Below are 16447 nucleotides of genomic sequence, written 5' to 3'. Positions count from 1 at the left end.
TAAGCACACGGGGCCCCTGTGCAGCAGCCCTACGTGGTGCGGAGTGGCTACGCAAGAGGAGACTCTGACACAAAGTCTGTGGGCAACTGCGGAAAACCGCCGCTACGCAACGCTGAGATCACCAGGGTATGGTCAGCCCCAACCTCAGGAGCAGGATTCACAGACATCACTTCCTGCTGTGCTGACCCCTTCCCCTTCCCCACATTCCTGATACACCAGAGAGCCTTCACTGAACTCTGGGCTAGGTGAGGCAACTCATGAAGCTCCCGACAGGGAACCAGCAGGTTAGCCCACCAGTCCCAGTGAAGGCACTCTGCCAATGTGTGGCCAGACCTCCTCTCCCAGAGGTGCCGCAGTGTGTCCCAAACAAAGCCCATTATTGGGATGTTGGGGAGGTAGGGGACAGAGTAAGGCATGGGGAGCTTGATTGGAAGTGGGCCAGAGGCAGTGGCTTACACTCACCCTGAACTAGGTAAGGTTGTTGGGGGATCTGGCCGGAGTGGCTCTTCCCCCATTCTCCGAGGGGAAGGTGTCTGTCCAAACACATCCAAGTTGTCCCCTGGGGCCGGAGGAGCAGGTCCCGGTGGAGGAGAAGGGTAGCCTGTGGCCAGAGTGGTGAAGCCCATGGTGGGTCTGTAGCTGGGGCTCCCACTGCGGCTGCTCTGTGAAGGAGATCCGGTGGACGGCGTGGACTTGCGAGAGAAGCTGACCGCAGCTGGCGGCTGGAGGGTAATCTCTGACATCTCAGCCTGTTGCAGTAGGCCTGGTCGAGGTCGGGCTCGAGCAGCAAGCTCAGGGGAGCCAGTGCGGGAACTGAGGGGGCTTTGGGTCAGAGGTGAGAGCCGGGAGGGCTGTAGCACCACTTGATGTAAACTGGGCTCGGCACGCCGGGCCTGCCGGGGACTGGGCCGGGGCCTGGGCTGGGGCTCGTACCACCGGGTATCCAGGCCAAATGTGCTGGGGCCACCGTGCCCCCCGGGCTCGGTTGGCTCGGGGTAAGGCAACACCGGTATCCCCATACCTTGGCTGGTATGTCTTAGCTGCCCTTGGCTGACCAGAGGTTGCATAGGTCTGTCCTGCCACTTAGTGGCAGGGGGCGCCGGGATGGGGCCCCTGCCAGGTGACTTGCCAACCCAGCCTTTTGGCGCCTCCAGAGATAGCATGCCTGGATAGGCTGCAGGCACCTGGAGGGGGGTTGGGGGCAGTCCTCGGGGCAGGCAGGGCTTGGGCTGCAAACTCTCGGCCACATCACAGGGGTGCAGCTGATGGGGGAACATCATAGCTGGGGTCTCCAGTCCCCCGAAGGGAAATTCTGGCCGGCCCCAGGGCTCAGGGGAGCGCCCTCCTGTAGGTGTCTGAGTCAAGGGCAAAGTGCTGTTGGAAGCATTCTCTCCATTTTCCTCAGGGATGGTGGGGTGGCCAAAAGGCCCCTCGGTGTGCAGGGGTGGGGATGACATGACCGAGCTCAAGGGGCTGCCCACTTCTGGCATATAGAAGGGTGGAGGCTCCACCTCCCCAGGGCTGCTGCTGCTCAAGTACCCATAATACTGGCCGTGGTGGAAGGACCGAGGGGCAGGGGGCCTCGTCTGGCCAGTAGCCTGGAGCCGTCCTCCCAGTCCACTGGGGCCCTCAAGCCCACGAGGCTGGAACCGAGGGCTGTATGCTGGTGGTGGCAGGTAAGGGTCCTGGCTGGAAGACATAGGGGTCAGCTGAGGCTTCAGGGCAGCCACAGACGTGGGCACCAGAGTGTCTTCATTCTCCTCGTCTGACTGCCGAAACTCGGGGTACATGTCGGTCTCCTCAGCGAAGGGGAAGCCCTCGATTCGCCGGCCCTTCACCGCGGGCTCCATCTCAGAAGGGCCCATGACAAAGCGGCCATCGGGACCTCTGCTGATCAGCTCAATGGGTGTGGTGGCTTCCGCCTCAGCCTCAGCCTTGGCCACGCTATACTTCCTGCTGCTGATAGCCCTCTTGGTCTTTTTGTACAAGGACAGCTCTTTTTCCCTTGTAGGGCTCAGCATCCTCTTGGCTGCAGGCTGGCCCTGGTCGTCAGAGGATTCAGATGGGGCTCGGAGAGTACGGATGCTCTCAGGACTCACCTTGCCCGAGGACAAGCTGTAAGGACAGGAGCAGAAGGTGATAAGGGGTGCGATACAGCCTACAATTTTGTGTCATTGTTTGAACAGCAACTCTAAAGGAAACAGGAATGGATGGGCTGCATATTTCGGTCAGAAACTCTGGCCAGCTCTCTCAATTGTCTAGACACGCATCATCCATTTTTGGAATAAACACCCACACTGCTACTTTTCTTATGGCCAGCGCCTAAATTTGGTACACCCTGCCCAAGCACAACTCCAACTTTATTCCCTAGTTGTTCAAGAAATGCAAGCTAATATTAACATTGACTCTAGCAAAGCAAAGGACAAAAAACCACAAAGCTAAACAAATAACTTACTAGCTTGGATCATCTCTACTACACTCCCTCAGTCCACGTGGGCAACTTAAAACTGACATGCCAATCTGCAATCGTGAAATAGCTTAGGGAAATGGGGTCAGCTAAAACTAACAGTTTACCTATGTCCAGCCTCCGCCTTCTACCTATAGACCCCCAAGAGCCAGAGATACTTACGGAGACTCAAGACTCTTCCTACAGTGAGTGATGGAGAGCGGAGGATCTGGAAGGAAAAACAAAAGGAAGAGGCCTGAGCCCATGAACAAAACTGGTACATTCTACAACCAGGGTCCACAGAGAGGGGAGGTCTGATATACAGTCACAGTGGAAAGGCTTCGCTTGCCTGGCAGCTCTATGCCCAACTCAGAGGCCCTCTCTCCCTGTAGCCTTGGCCCATCCCTGTTCTCTCCAGTACCCTTGCTCTCTTCTTTCCCCTTTTCAAATCAAGCCCTACTGAGCATAGAGGCACATGCCTGTAATCTCAGTGCTTGGTAGACTGAGACAAGATGATCTCAAGATTGAAGCCAGTCTGGGCTCTCTATCAAAATAACAACAACAACAATAATAACAATGATAATAACAACAATAATAATAAAGGATGTGAAGTGGGGATGGAGCTGGATTAGTGGGTCCTGGAGGGAATTAGAGGTAGTGGGGGAAGATAATAGAAGTGTGGAATTTTCCAGAAATGAGCAAAAATATTTTAAAAATCAAATCTAATCCCACTGGCAGCTCTGCCTGCAAGATCCCTGTGTCATTCTTTCCAGAGGAGAAGCTCTCCAAGCGGTTTGGCTGCCTCCTAGAGGACACCTGACCTCAGACAGGCACCAAGAGGGGACAAGCGCCTACCTTTCTTCCGCTTGAGCTTGCGCTTCCGCTGCTTGTTGACAAAGCAGGCAGCCAGAGTGCTGAAGAGGATGGCAGCCGCCAGGAAGCAAATGGTGGCCACTATCCCAGCCAACACGGGCCGGGCCAGCCCATCATCGGTCAGGTCCGGCTGTGGGAAGATGTCTGCAAGGAAGACCAGAAGCACTCGTGGGTCTCATGCTTGCCAGAGTTTTCCCACCTGCTCTGAGATTTGATCTCTGGAGACTTTTCCCCGTCCTTGGCAGACGAGGCTGGGGCCTGGCTTCCACACCCAGTTCTCACATGAGCCTTTAAAGAGGAGTAATGGGGTCGGCACAGCAGTGTGGAGAGAGGTAAGGAAGGGGCAGTCTGTGACAGTCAAGTAACTTCCCTGTAGCTTACAAAGAAGAAACGATACCCACATCTCCCCTCCTGAGGATAATCCCCAGTCATACTCTATGGCTGTCACTGTGAGTGCAGCAAAGCGCTTCCATGCATGCTCCCAGACCTCCCACGGTAACCCTGTGAGCTATACACAGACTCTCCTTCTCCAAATGAAGACACTGACTGAGGAACTAACTCACTCTGCTATTGGCGGTACCCTAGCAGGAGCACGGTTATTCCAATTTCCAGCCTTCTCCCATGCCATCTAGAGAATGAAAACACCTTAGGAATACAATTCTTAATCAGAGAAAGGTACCAATAGGATAGAATATGGGCCCATTCATCTTCTAACTCCTTATAGGACAGGCTGGAAGCTGCCTACAGCAAGGACTGCTCTATCTTGGTCATTCAGGCTCCAGCAGCAGACTGGAGCTGTAGAGAGGAGGGGCTCGTTCTCCCTCCCACAGTTAAAGAACAAGCTTTATGCAGGATTCACAGGCCAGTTAGTGGCAGAGCTGGTCCAGACCTCAGCCCACTGTACTGCACACGTGGGCCGTGGAATTAATAACTACCACTCTTAAAGGATACCGAAGGGAAATTTCAAACATTGAGATACGGCTGGCCAGCGTTCACTTCCATGTCAGCAATGATAATGGATAAAAAGAATCCACATCACACTGATGGACCATTGGAAAATAGGGGCGCTAACTACAGGGGATGCCGCTGTTGCTGCAGCCTCGTTCCCCCACGTGAGACTGTCTGACTAGGTGTGCTTCCTTACTTTGGGGGACCAGGCTACAGAGTCAGAACAGTTCACAGAACCGAGTGCGCAAAACACTCAAGTCCTCTACTTTGGCTCTGGTTGGAAGCTATTTTTCTATGTTCTCTCTCTCTCTCTGCATCTTTTCCCTGGAGAGAAGCCAAAACAGAAGCAGCTCCGTTTTGCTGCTTATGGGAGATAACTTGAGTTTACATAAACACCTCAGGGTACCTAATATAGAAGACAAAAAAAAAAAAATCACACTCTCCCCTTCCCCGTATGCCCTTGGCTTCACTCCTTTCTTCCCATCTGTCCACACCAGTGCTTTGGTAACTCCAAGAGGCTTCCTACAAGAGCCTTCTGGCCAAGACCCTGGCAACCTGGTCCTAGGGATTTCAGTACATTCTGTGCCCAAGGAAATGGTTCCTTGGCTGGCTTACTAAGCAAGAGCCTCTCCCAAACCAAGGACACCACTTCCCTGGCGAGGGTCTCTGTTATGTTTCAGGAACTCTGGAATGGAGAGAAGACATGTGGAAATGGGACCAGTGCCAAGACAAAAAAAAAAAAAAGATAAATGGAAAAAATGCTAGGGAGTTGGCTTTATTTAGCCTGAAGAAAAAAAGAAAAAAAAAAAACTCTAGGGAGAGGAAGAAAGGAAGGAAAACAATACCAAACAACAATTTTCCAAATAAAACCCACATAATTATAAGGAAGCCTATAATAGGCATCCAACAAACACTTGTTGACCTGCTACGTCTTCCCTCTAATTCACAGTGCCCGCCCCATCACACACCAAAGCTCAAGAGCAAACAGAAAGTGTATAGCAAGCAGCGCACGCTGACAGGATGGAACGATTTCCTTCCTCGGCTAGCTTGCAGCGTAGCAGCGGCCCAGCTCCACGGTGGGATAAACCACCATGTGTCACGGAATCACAGATCTCATGGACTTCAGAAATGCTAGGACTCCCAAGCTTAGGTCTCTAAAACCCAGCCCGTCCTCCCAGATCAGCTGTTCCACAGAGGACTCTCGTGTGGCCCTAAGGCTTATGTCCTGGTTGCTGTTAGACAATTTGGAAACCCGAAGTACCTGTGCTGGAGACGCCGGCGATGTTGCTGGGCTCGCTGATCAGATCCTGCATGACAGCCAAAACCCGGAACTCATACCACGTATCCTACAATCCAGGGACAATGCCCAGTCAGCTGCGGGGCTTAGGACCACAGCCACTGACCCTGCACATGACTTCCATGGAACAGGGTACCCTTGTCCGAGGAAGTGTTTAATGATGACTGCTTTTATCAGTCAATGTTATAGTGTGCAATGTTATAATGTTCCCACCATTAGAGCTATGGACTTTGAGCCACGTACACAAGGCCACCGAAAGACTGCAGAGACAGACGCACAATGAGCTTTCAAACGGCATCATGAATCAATTCCAGTGGCCATTCAGAGCATGCAGGAAAGGGGAAATTGAAGGATCCATGGATGAGGTCTCTTCTATCTATGAGGCAACCTTCTTTCTCTCTCAAGAAAAAGATGTTCCTCCTTAAAAGATGTCCACACACACACACAAAAAAAAAGAGGGAATGTGTTTTCTCCCAGGACTCTGAATTATTAAAAGAAGACGCCCCCCCCCCCTCTCTTGACCAGCCTAGAAGACAACTTTTCTAGCAATTCCTTAGCCCACCCTAGCTGGAACCCAGGAAACTGAGTTCTGAGGTCTGATGATCCCTACTGGCCTCCGCCTGCCTTACCCTAGTTAGAGTCTATAGCTGAGTCAAACCACCTGTGTAGCACTGGTCCCCAATGCCAAGCTAGCTAGCTCTGGTCTGGGGACTTAATCCAACCCGTGGTGGCAGACTAGGGAGAGTCTAAGACCACAGATAAAGAGGGTCAGTGCAGGGCTTGATCTATGCTCCTGAGGTGCGTCACTCGACACTCAGTGGCTTCACAAATAGTCCTAACAACTCCAGAAACTGGGAACAAGAGACAAGAAAGTTAAAGTCCCCACCTGTGACAGATCCTTGGCAAAAAAGTCTCCATCAGTGCCTGGGATGGCGTCATCCAGCATCTCCCAGCGCTCCCCAACTCGGAACTCCATGATATAGCGGTCAATGGGGAAGCTGTGGTTGGCAGGTGGGAGCCAGGACAGGAGCACACCCTGCTGGGTCCTGTTGGCTGTGAGGCACCTTGGTGGGGTCACCAGCACCAGGGGTTCTGGAGTTGTAATGGGGAATGCTACAGAAAGAAGAGGAAGAAGAAAGATGATGGCCGCAGATCCCCAACCCAGCGTGAGGAGCAGAGATGAGCAAAAGATGAATTCGGTTCAGAGAGGTGAGAGGGCGTCACCTACAGAAGCCCTCCTGATTCCAGGAAAGGTAAGTCAGGGCTGGTGACCCAGAGCTGTGACTCTTTTCAGACTAGGACCGCTGCAAGATGACCAAAGCCCTCCTCAAAAGAGAAGAAGCAGCGGGCACCATGGAGAAGAGAGAAGAATCTAGTGTAGAGTACAGTCATGTGCCATATAACATCTCTGATGGTGGCCCCATCCATGAAATTATGGAGCTAAAAATTCCTATCATCTGTAAGAGAGAAAAACGGGTGCCTCCCACGTGGGTGGTGCCTCCCACATGGGCGGTGCCTCCCACGTGGGCGGTGCCTCCCACATGGGCGGTACATCAGTATGAACAAATCTGTGGCACTGCGGGTCACATAACATGTATAGAATACGTGGCAACAGCAACACCCAGCCATGAGTGTTTATTGTGTATATTCATTTATTATGCCATATATGTCTTTTGAAGACTTATGTATTTATTATACAGATGTTCTGTCTGCATCTATCCCCACAGGCCAGAAGAGGGCACCAGATCTCTTTACAGTAAGCCACATGTGGCTTCTGGGAATTGAACTCGGGATCTCTGAAAGAGCAACCAGTGCTCTTAACCTCTGTGCCATCTCTCCAGGCCCTGTGCTTTATTTCTATGGCTAGGGTGTACCCCAACAACGGAAAAGGTTTCTGGTGAAAACAGCCCACCCTGCTCCTGCAGCATCAGCACCGAAGATCTACAGTTCACTGGATTTCTTGGTTGCATCATTTTGTCTCACGTCATGCCAGCTACACGATGACCTCACTGCTTAACGACACATTTCTCAGGTGTGGTTTCCTCTGATGCTTTCCCTACTATTAAGAGGCACATGGTTTATCTTCTGCTCTCATCCCAAGAACTGATAAGCTCTTCTCACGACACACGAGTCATACTTTTGATTCCATTTGGGGCCCTTGAGCTCAAAATGAGGCCCAGGCCAGGCCTGGTGGTGTAAACCTTTTAATCCCAGCACTTGGGAGGCAGAGACAAGCAGAGCTCCGTGAGTTCAAGGCCAGCTAGGTACAGAGTGAGTTCCAGGTTAGGTAGGCCTACACAGTGAGACCCTATTCAAAAACAAACAATAAATGATGCCCAGAAGAGGAACTTCAGAGTTTGGGGTGAGCATTTTACACCTGACATCCACGGGGCAGAAAGGGGGCTGGAGACACAACCTCCATCCACCTGAGAAGTGTCTCTTGCCAAGGCTTGTTCTTAGACACCTCCCTGCCCCCAGAAGAAATACAACTGTAGTCAGATAGTGCAGAAGGACTCCCTGTCCCCTTGTAGAACTGCCAAACATTCATACATGGCATTGAACCTCTCCATCCCATCTGAAGGTTCCCATGATACGGGACCAGAAACCCTACAGAAGAAAACGGCAAATCCTTACTGGGAGATCAAAAGAGCCCATTACAGAGAACCCTTGGTAAGGTACTGGCATGCACACCAAGCCCTAATGTTAGTTCTAAGACTATCACTGGCATCAACTTTGTCTAGGACACCTCTGCTAAGAAATGACCCCCAGACACACCAGCCCAGGACCTCACCTAAAGTGTTCACAGTGACCACCTCACTGAAGGCGCTGGTTCCCAGCCTGTTCTGGGCCAGGACACTGAACTGGTATGCGGTCTCAGGCTCCAAGCTGTCTACCAGCAACCAGCTGGGGCCCGGTGGCACTGACAAGGACAGCCAGTCGTGGGGCCCAAACTGAGCCCGCTTCATCCTGACCAAAAGAGAGAGAGAAGAGATGGGGGAGAAGGGGTGGGGTGGGTCACACTGGAGAGAATAGCATGCATGCAAGGTTCCCAAGGAAAAGGTAGTGAAAATACAAGCATTCCCAGGTCCAAGGGCAGGAAGAAGGATAACCAAGGTGGGGTTTCCTGCCTGGCTCTGGCTATGCCAACTTTCGTGGCACCTGGGCACACCCCACTGTGGTACCTCCCCATGGAAAGGGGTTCTCGGGTGTAAATCATGCTGAGGACACTGGTCAAGTTACCAATTGCACTGTGAGAGAATTCCACTCTCGGTACCACTTTGTATATGGGTTCTTCTTGATAGAATAGGGACACTGGATTTGAGGAGGAGCGGCCGGACAATGCCAAGACTAGAAAAGGAACCTAGACAACCTTGACTGTTTACCCTACTGGGGAGAGACAAAAGTGGGGCCCAGAGTCATCCAGGATGCTCTGCTAGACCCAGTACAACTCAGGTCATCTGAGGATAGCCAAGGCATGTTAAAAAAAAAAAAAAAAAAAAAAAAAAAAAAAAAAAAAAAAAAAGCCGGGCAGTGGTGGCACCGCACGCCTTTAATCCCAGCACTCGGGAGGCAGAGACAGGTGGATCTCCGTGAGTTCGAGGCCAGCCTGGTCTACAAGAGCTAGTTCCAGGACAGGAACCAAAAAAAAGCTACGGAGAAACCCTGTCTCGAAAAATCAAAAAAAAAAAAAAAAAGGTTTTGCTTCATGGCAGGCCCAGGATTCCTGAGACTTTGACCTTGGAGGACAGAAATCACAGTCAAGGGGAAAGTGACAGAGATGGAGAGTAAAGAAACTAGGGGTGAGGTTTCTCACTCCAAAGCTTCCTCCTCAACACCCAACAGGTAAGGAAACCACCTGCTGCAGATGCAGTTCCAGAAGACACCACAGGGAGGAGACATTGTCCAGGATAACTGGCCCACTCCATGCAGCCCTGAGCTGTAATTCACTGATACCCACAGGTTCCTCCCTCAGTTTTAAGACTCACTCCTGCTATCAGGTGTGCCCAATAATGTGAGCAGAGGCAAAACACGCATGGGAAGAAAAAGAAAAAAAAAAATCAGGCGCCAAATGACTACAATAGTACAATGATCTGTCAAAAGGAAGCGGGGAATCTCCTCTACCCTAGCAACTGCCCTTCCCTGTCAAAGCAAGTGAACAGAATGTGATAAAAAGTGGTGCAGATGAGCAGCGCCCTCATACAGAGCAGTGCCATCGGCCACAAAGGGAGCCCGTATCTGCACCCAAATCTACTACACCAGATGCCACCCTTCCTCAACTCCAATCCAGGCACAGTTCATCCACAGGGATCTCAAAAGTCTGTATATGCATACAGTCCGAGAACGGCTGGGGAGATGGAAGGCTGCCCTCAACCTCAGGCTGCTGAGGACCCTCTCTGAGGTCTACATCTGCTTGTTCCTCCTCCCCAGATTCAGACTGAACCAGGCTGAAGGAGAGGGAAGCGAAAGGTTTGTCTTCCCCACTTGAGAATGTTGTCTGTGAAGCTGTGGTTCCCAGTTCAAGACAGGAATGCTAGGAATGAGAAGCCCCAGAGGCATGGAAAAGAAGGGAGTGCTGCTCGCTCAGCTTCTCTTCATACTATCCCATGCCTTGGGTCCTCATCCTGGCCCGTGCATTTGTGAGATCTAGCTACCCCAAGGTTTGGGGTGGATCTTAAGTCACTGATCTGGTTAATAACAGACACGAAAATGACATGCACAAAATCCTACAGAGAAAATACAGACAGGAGAGGCAAGGGCAGGGATGGGAGCATATGTTCTCCTGACACCTGGAACCTCTGGGCAAGGAACAACAAAGACTAGACTCTAAACCTCACAAGCCATTTACAACGCTGTCAAGATTAGGAACCTGGAGAAAGACTGAGGTAAGACAGTAAATGAGGGGGCACTGAAAGTGTCACAGAGAGGGCACGGGGGCGGGAAGGGGGGGTGAGTTAAACCCAACCAGCATTCCAACCTCCAGGGTGGTACCATAAGGACTCACTGAGTCCTTTATAGACATCCCTAGCATCCTTAAGAACTCCATCACTGCCAGGCCATCTGCAGAGCTGACAAGTGCAGGTCCTAGCCTCCTTGGGCCCACCGCCAGCCCCAGGGTGGGATGGGATGGGATGGGGCAGGCTGGGTGCCCTAAGTGGGGCAAGGGAAAGAGAAGCAGAGAGCAAAGCATGCGGGGCTGACTCACAGAGGTCCGTACCAAACTGAGAATGTCTGCTCATAGCCTCCATCATAGCCTGGCTCCCAGGACACATTGGCAGTTGTCATGGAGACCTGGACCCGGACACTGCCTGGGGCGTGGGGACTGGTGCCTGGAGACCAAGGAAGACAGCTCAGACCAAAAGAAGGCGCCAAGCCCATTTGCTCGTCCCCATCATCTTCTGGTAGGAGACCCAGGGTACCAAGATGCGTCATAAGAAGTGGCTGCAGCAAAGGCAGGATCCCAGGCCCACTCTGGTCCTGCTGGGGTCAGAGAGAAAAGCCCACCCACTACATAGGCTAGCATCACCGGAAGGAACACGGGCCAGAGGGAAAAACAGAACCCTCCTCATCCTGACCAAATTCCCATGCATCTTGTGAGCTAAAAAACAATCCCTTGGCATCCTGGGAAAACCCAAAAATCACATCCCCTTAATCTCTAGCTACAAAAGACAGCCACATTGCACACAGCAGACAGCAGTGGTCCACGCACAAGGCCACACCTGCTGGGTATGAAGGATGTGACTCCAAGCCAGGTTATGAATAACAAGATGCAGACCACTTTATTCATAGTCTAAACTGACAGGAAAAACTGTATTGGCTTTGGGTGCTACCGTGACTGTCGAGTCCCAAGGGGACAGGCTACACTCAGGCTGCCATGTCCTGAGCAATCAGAACAAGGAGCACAGTCATTCCTCGTGCCCCAGGCTGTGGACACCAGTCCTCCCTTCAGGCAGCTCAGTGTCTGGCCAAGGTGCCACATCTGATTCTCACTCTATTCCAGTTCCCACATACCTCCCCTCCCTCCCCAAGACAGGGCAAACGTGGATCCTGACCCTGCCTGCCAGAGTCCCCTGCGGTCAAGGGTTTCAGGTTGTACTCCTTGGTCTGACTTAGGAAAGACGCCTGCAGAGTGATAAAAGTCACCCCAGATGGCCTACTCGACCACGTACCGATGACAGTGAGGTGGGTGCTGGCAGTGATGCTTGTGACCACATTGGTGGCAATACATTCCCACTCCCCGTGGTCCTCCTTACTCAGGGCACGGAACTGGAGACTCCCGCTGGGCAGGGCGTTGTGCTTGCTTCTGCTGGGCTTCCCTACCTTAGCCAAACAAGGAGCAGGGAAGAGGATGGGAGCAGGGATTCAGATTAAGGGACACGTGCTCACAGCTCAGGAGTCTGAAGAGGATGATGGTGGTGTCGCGAGCCCTGAGCCCAGTGCCAACACCCCACCACTATCCTCCAGTGTCGCCTTCCCTCCTAACATCTGGCCTGTCCACACAGTTCCAAACAGAACTACCACTGGATCTTCCCTGCCTCCCCCACAGTGCAAGAGCTTGAAGGCCCAGGTACCTTCCTCCAGGTGATGACAGGGAAGGGGTCCCCTGCAGCTGCGCAGGGAATGAGCAGCTCCCGGCCAGCCTCCTGCCTGTACTCCCAGCCTGGTAGCACCGTGAAATACGGGGGGTCCTACGGGAAGCACAGAGACACGTGGGAGAGGTTGGCCAAAGGAAGACTGCCCACCACGGGGGGCCACGCACCATCCGGGAGACTCACCTTTAGGACAAGCCGTGCAGGGGCAGACTGGCCCATAGTCCCCAGGGTGTTGTAAGGCACACAGGTGTAAGTGCCAAGAGCCTCCTCTGTGGCCTCCTCAATGCGAATAGAGCCATCGTCCATCAAGGTCCACCCCAAGTTCTGCCAGACATAGATAAAAGAGCAGGGAGCCACAGTCATGACACAGGTACTGCACACAGCCACTTCTGGGCAGAGTCTGAACTAGGCTAGAGGAGTATGGGACAGAACAGCAACTAAGCTGAAACTGGCATCCCCTGTATACTTGGAACACAGCCAAACGCCTGCCAGATCGTTGCTCTTTGTTTGCCTAGACTTTTTTTTTTTTTTTTTAAGGAGGAGTGGGACTGGCAAAGGACCAGAGCCCAGAGGCAGCATCTTTCTTGTCAGAAGGATCCTCCTCATTCTGAGTCCCAACAAGCATCTCCCTCCTACCTTCTCTACCTGCAGTGGCCGGCCATCCTTATTCCACTTCACCACAGTAGCGGGTGGCTCTGCATCCACAGGACAGCGGATATAGCCATGGATTCCCACGGGCACATAAATGACAGGGGGCATGTTGAGGACACGGGCTGGGTCTGTGATAGGGGTGGTGTGGGAGAAACAATCAAAAGCAGAAGATGAGCACCAGCGCACACTCCCCATTGCTTTGCAAAAGAACCTATACATCTACTGCTTCAGACTCTCAGCATTCAGCACAGGGCTAGGAGCCAGGGCCACCAACAATCCCACTCCTGAGCACTTACAGCCTAGGGGTCACACACAACAGACAGGAGCAGGCTGCACGTTTCTTTCATCCGCCCCGCTTACTACGCTTTTAAGAACCGTAGGATGCTCAGGAATGAGTGGAGGCATTCAAAGGTGCATTTTAAATGGCCCTAGACTTGGAAGCGGCTCTCACCACAGACTTTAGCCCAGCCCTGCCAAGCCAACAATGACTGTGCAGTTCTCCAACCACTCTGTATCCTGAAGTTTCTCAGGAGTAAGCAGTTAATTACTTCACATCCTAAACCGAAAGAGCAATGTCAGTTCTAGGTACAATGCTGTCTCAAGCAGAACGGTTGGTACTCCTTCTGCAAGATGCCTAGCCTCCCTTGGCCTCAGTATTTCACTTGACTCTGCAGTTAAAGGTAAAACCCACCCACCATGGCCCCAGGACAGACAGCAAGAGGCCCAGGAGCCCTGTGCTGAGAGGTAAGTGACATCTCTTCTCATGTCCCCCAGGACCCCTAGGGCTACAAAGGAGAAAGATCCAGAGCTAGGAAGGCTGTGACAAATGAGCTGGTTGGTACCTTTTAAGCATTCTGAGCTCTTCAGAGAAGAGCCTTACATAAATACCAGGCCGAGTTATATATTTAGATGTAGCTTCCTACTTTTGTATGATAGTCCTTTTTTTTTTTTATTCGTCTGAGGTTTTCAAAGGGTTTATGAATGGGAAATACTCTGAGCACTGCTCTTTAGCAGAAATAAAGATCCTTGTCTCACCCACCTATAAATCTCAACTCCCTGGATTCTCTTTGAAGGGAAGAATGGGGTAAGAAAGGACAAGTGGGAGCAGGTGGGGATGCTGGTGCTGAGGAGAGCCAGGGAAACCAAGATGCCTCAGCAATAGACAAGCGGCCCACAGCTCCAAGGATGGATCCTTCATCTTGGTTGGCTTGGTATCCTTCTGAAGGCTGGTTCCTGCTGGCTATCTCCCTCCTGCATCACTGCTACCTTCTAGTTCATGTGGCACTGCCCACACCCAGCCCAGAGGGAGAGACACATCTGCAAGGTGAAGCAGCCCCTTCCTGTGGTCCCCAGGACTGCATGCTTTTCCTACCACAGGCGGACACACCCAGTGTCCCGGGCCTCCCAACTCATAACAGTCTGGAACCTGCACCCCAGCATAGCACAAATCCTGAGGGGATGTCAGCAGTACAAGAGGACCGAGGCCTTTGCTCCCACCCTCATAATCACCCCACAGAATGAGAAAACACACACCGTGAGGAGTGGGGCGGGACACGGCAAGTACAATGGCGCTTCACCGCTGTGACCTTGCCTGTTCAACAGCAGACCCTTGCAAGCACTGTGCAGCCATCAGGGGGAGCTCCCAAGGTCACCAATTGTTCCTCTAAGTTGTCCTCAGCTTAGAGGCTAACTTAGATCACCACGTTACATTGTTTATCGCTGCCTCTTCATGTCCTCGGAGTATATCATTCTCCCACACCAGCATTCTAAGAATGGAAGTCTGTCACCTATAGCAACAACCTGCAGCCTTTGTTGTCTGAGTGACAGGGCTATCCATGAGTCAAAGGGAAGGCATTAATCTCCATTACCCATCTTCCCATCTCACTCCGTCAAATGTCCAACTTGTCATGGGGTAGGAACGCAACCCAAGGCGCCCAAGTATTGGTTCTAGGTGGGATCTAGGGCTCACCCAGAAGCCCTCTCTGGGTCTGGCGGAACAGCAGCCATTAATTTGAGTCTTACGGTCTCAGAGTAGAGGGACTGGGTAGCAGGATGTATGGAAGCAGACCCAGTCAGTCCAGGTATAAACCAGTACTCAATAACACAAGGACTACCATTCTGAACAGCAAATGCTCAAAGCTAAGCTTTGTTATCCTTGAACACGGCCTAAGCTTGAATCAGTGAACTGGCTGACCCCAAGTGACGACCAGCCCACAGACAACATCTGCCAGTATCAGTTCATTCTATTGGCCCGACTGGCCATGGCCTCCTCTAGAGGAGGACTAGTCCCCTCGGGTGTTCTTCTAGTCCTCAGAAACATGCTGGGTCTTCGAGTTCCAATCTCGCTAGTGCAGCTTGCACCTGCTAGAATGCCCAGAACCCTCTCTCCCTCACCCCTACTCACACTGCACAGTCAGGTATGCCGAGGCAGAAGGGGAGCGCCCCAGGCTGTTGCTAGGGACGCAGGTATACTTTCCAGCATCCTCTGGCTTCACTCGGAAGATGATCAACGTCCCGTCAATCAGGATCCGCACCCTTAGCTTCAGGTCACTGCAAAACAGTGAGAAGCAGGCAAGGAGAAAGGGGGGATGTTGGCAGGAAAACAAGCGAGGTAGCAGTGAGTCACTTCACTGCCCCTAGAGGCAGCAAGGGAGCTTTGGGTTCCCAACCACTGCCAGTGCCCCTCTCTCAAGGCAGTGGCCTGTAGGGGCACGTGTAAGAGGGTTGGAGCAGGGTACTACTCACTTCTGGAAGTACACATTCTCATCCTGCCAGTACCAGGTGTAGGTGAGGTTGCCAGGATACGCCTCTGCCCTGCAGGTAAGCAGAGCATCCTGGGAGATGTTGACGGTGATGTTCTCAGGAGGGGAAACAATGAAGGGTGGCCCTGGGGAGAACAGGGAATAAACATCACCTCTCCTAATTTGGAAGGCTACCATGCCAGGCTTCCCAGGAAGCTCTGGGATGCTCGAGATGGGGTGTCCAGGTACCAGAGCCCAGGCAGTCATCACAGCGATACTTCCAGCTGCTGTGAGGCTCAGGCACCCTTCAGTACCACATCTGCAATGGCCCCATGGTTTGCATAACAGCCATTTATAACCCCCATGCACCTTTCCTACCCAACTCTCTTCAACAGAGCTCAAGTCAGAAAGCACAAAGCCCGCTGAAGTAGCAGAACCTTGTACTGTTCTCCAGTCGGAGGTTCAGGCCACTGAGGCGAGGACTCTGGGGAGCAAAGAAGCAAAATCCAGCAAGCCTTGGGACTAGGAAGCCAGACCTCAGCAGAGCTAGGCTTTGACCCTCCCTTGGGATGTAGTCTGCTTCCCACCATTTGCCTCGGGTCCTGCTCAGTCCTCAGAAGCCAAAGGAAAGAATGTCATCACAGTTGTCCTGCCAACTAGACACAACTACCCTTACCTGCCACTGTGACTCCAGCACACAGAGACCTCTACCTGACACCTTTCCCACCCTGGCAATGAATGCTCAGCCCCCTTCAGGGCGCTCAGGGGCCAGACAGTCAGGGCCACCTCTCACAACTGAATACAGAACCCAGCCTAACCCAAAGTCCCTGATGTTGCTTAAATGTCAGATACTTGGATTATTGTCCTGTCTTTACATACTGATGCTGTCTCTGATGGATAG

The 16447-nt window shown here is 52.3% G+C and overlaps 1 protein-coding gene across 4 annotated transcripts in view; it reads right to left on the bottom strand.

The window, feature by feature from the left end:
• The window catches only part of Igsf9b (immunoglobulin superfamily member 9B), a 57382-nt gene that overhangs the window by 22475 nt on the left and 18460 nt on the right, over positions 1-16447 (bottom strand). For 3 of the 4 annotated variants that reach the window (XM_057766544.1, XM_057766547.1, XM_057766548.1), the window contains exons 6-18: positions 15551-15692; positions 15210-15355; positions 12791-12933; positions 12338-12478; positions 12134-12250; positions 11732-11882; positions 10768-10891; positions 8356-8531; positions 6451-6677; positions 5529-5613; positions 3302-3463; positions 2630-2675; positions 463-2115 (exon numbers count right to left, since the gene is read on the bottom strand). In XM_057766544.1, coding sequence (XP_057622527.1) covers positions 463-2115; positions 2630-2675; positions 3302-3463; positions 5529-5613; positions 6451-6677; positions 8356-8531; positions 10768-10891; positions 11732-11882; positions 12134-12250; positions 12338-12478; positions 12791-12933; positions 15210-15355; positions 15551-15692 — 3313 coding nt within the window. The remainder of the gene's footprint in view (positions 1-462; positions 2116-2629; positions 2676-3301; positions 3464-5528; positions 5614-6450; positions 6678-8355; positions 8532-10767; positions 10892-11731; positions 11883-12133; positions 12251-12337; positions 12479-12790; positions 12934-15209; positions 15356-15550; positions 15693-16447) is intronic. The other variant, XM_057766546.1, reaches the window with a different exon arrangement.

Source organism: Chionomys nivalis, chromosome 4 (assembly GCF_950005125.1).
Source record: "Chionomys nivalis chromosome 4, mChiNiv1.1, whole genome shotgun sequence".
Lineage (NCBI taxonomy): Eukaryota > Metazoa > Chordata > Mammalia > Rodentia > Cricetidae > Chionomys > Chionomys nivalis.
Note: the sequence above shows the minus strand (reverse complement) of the source record. Positions and strands in the feature narration are given on the sequence as shown.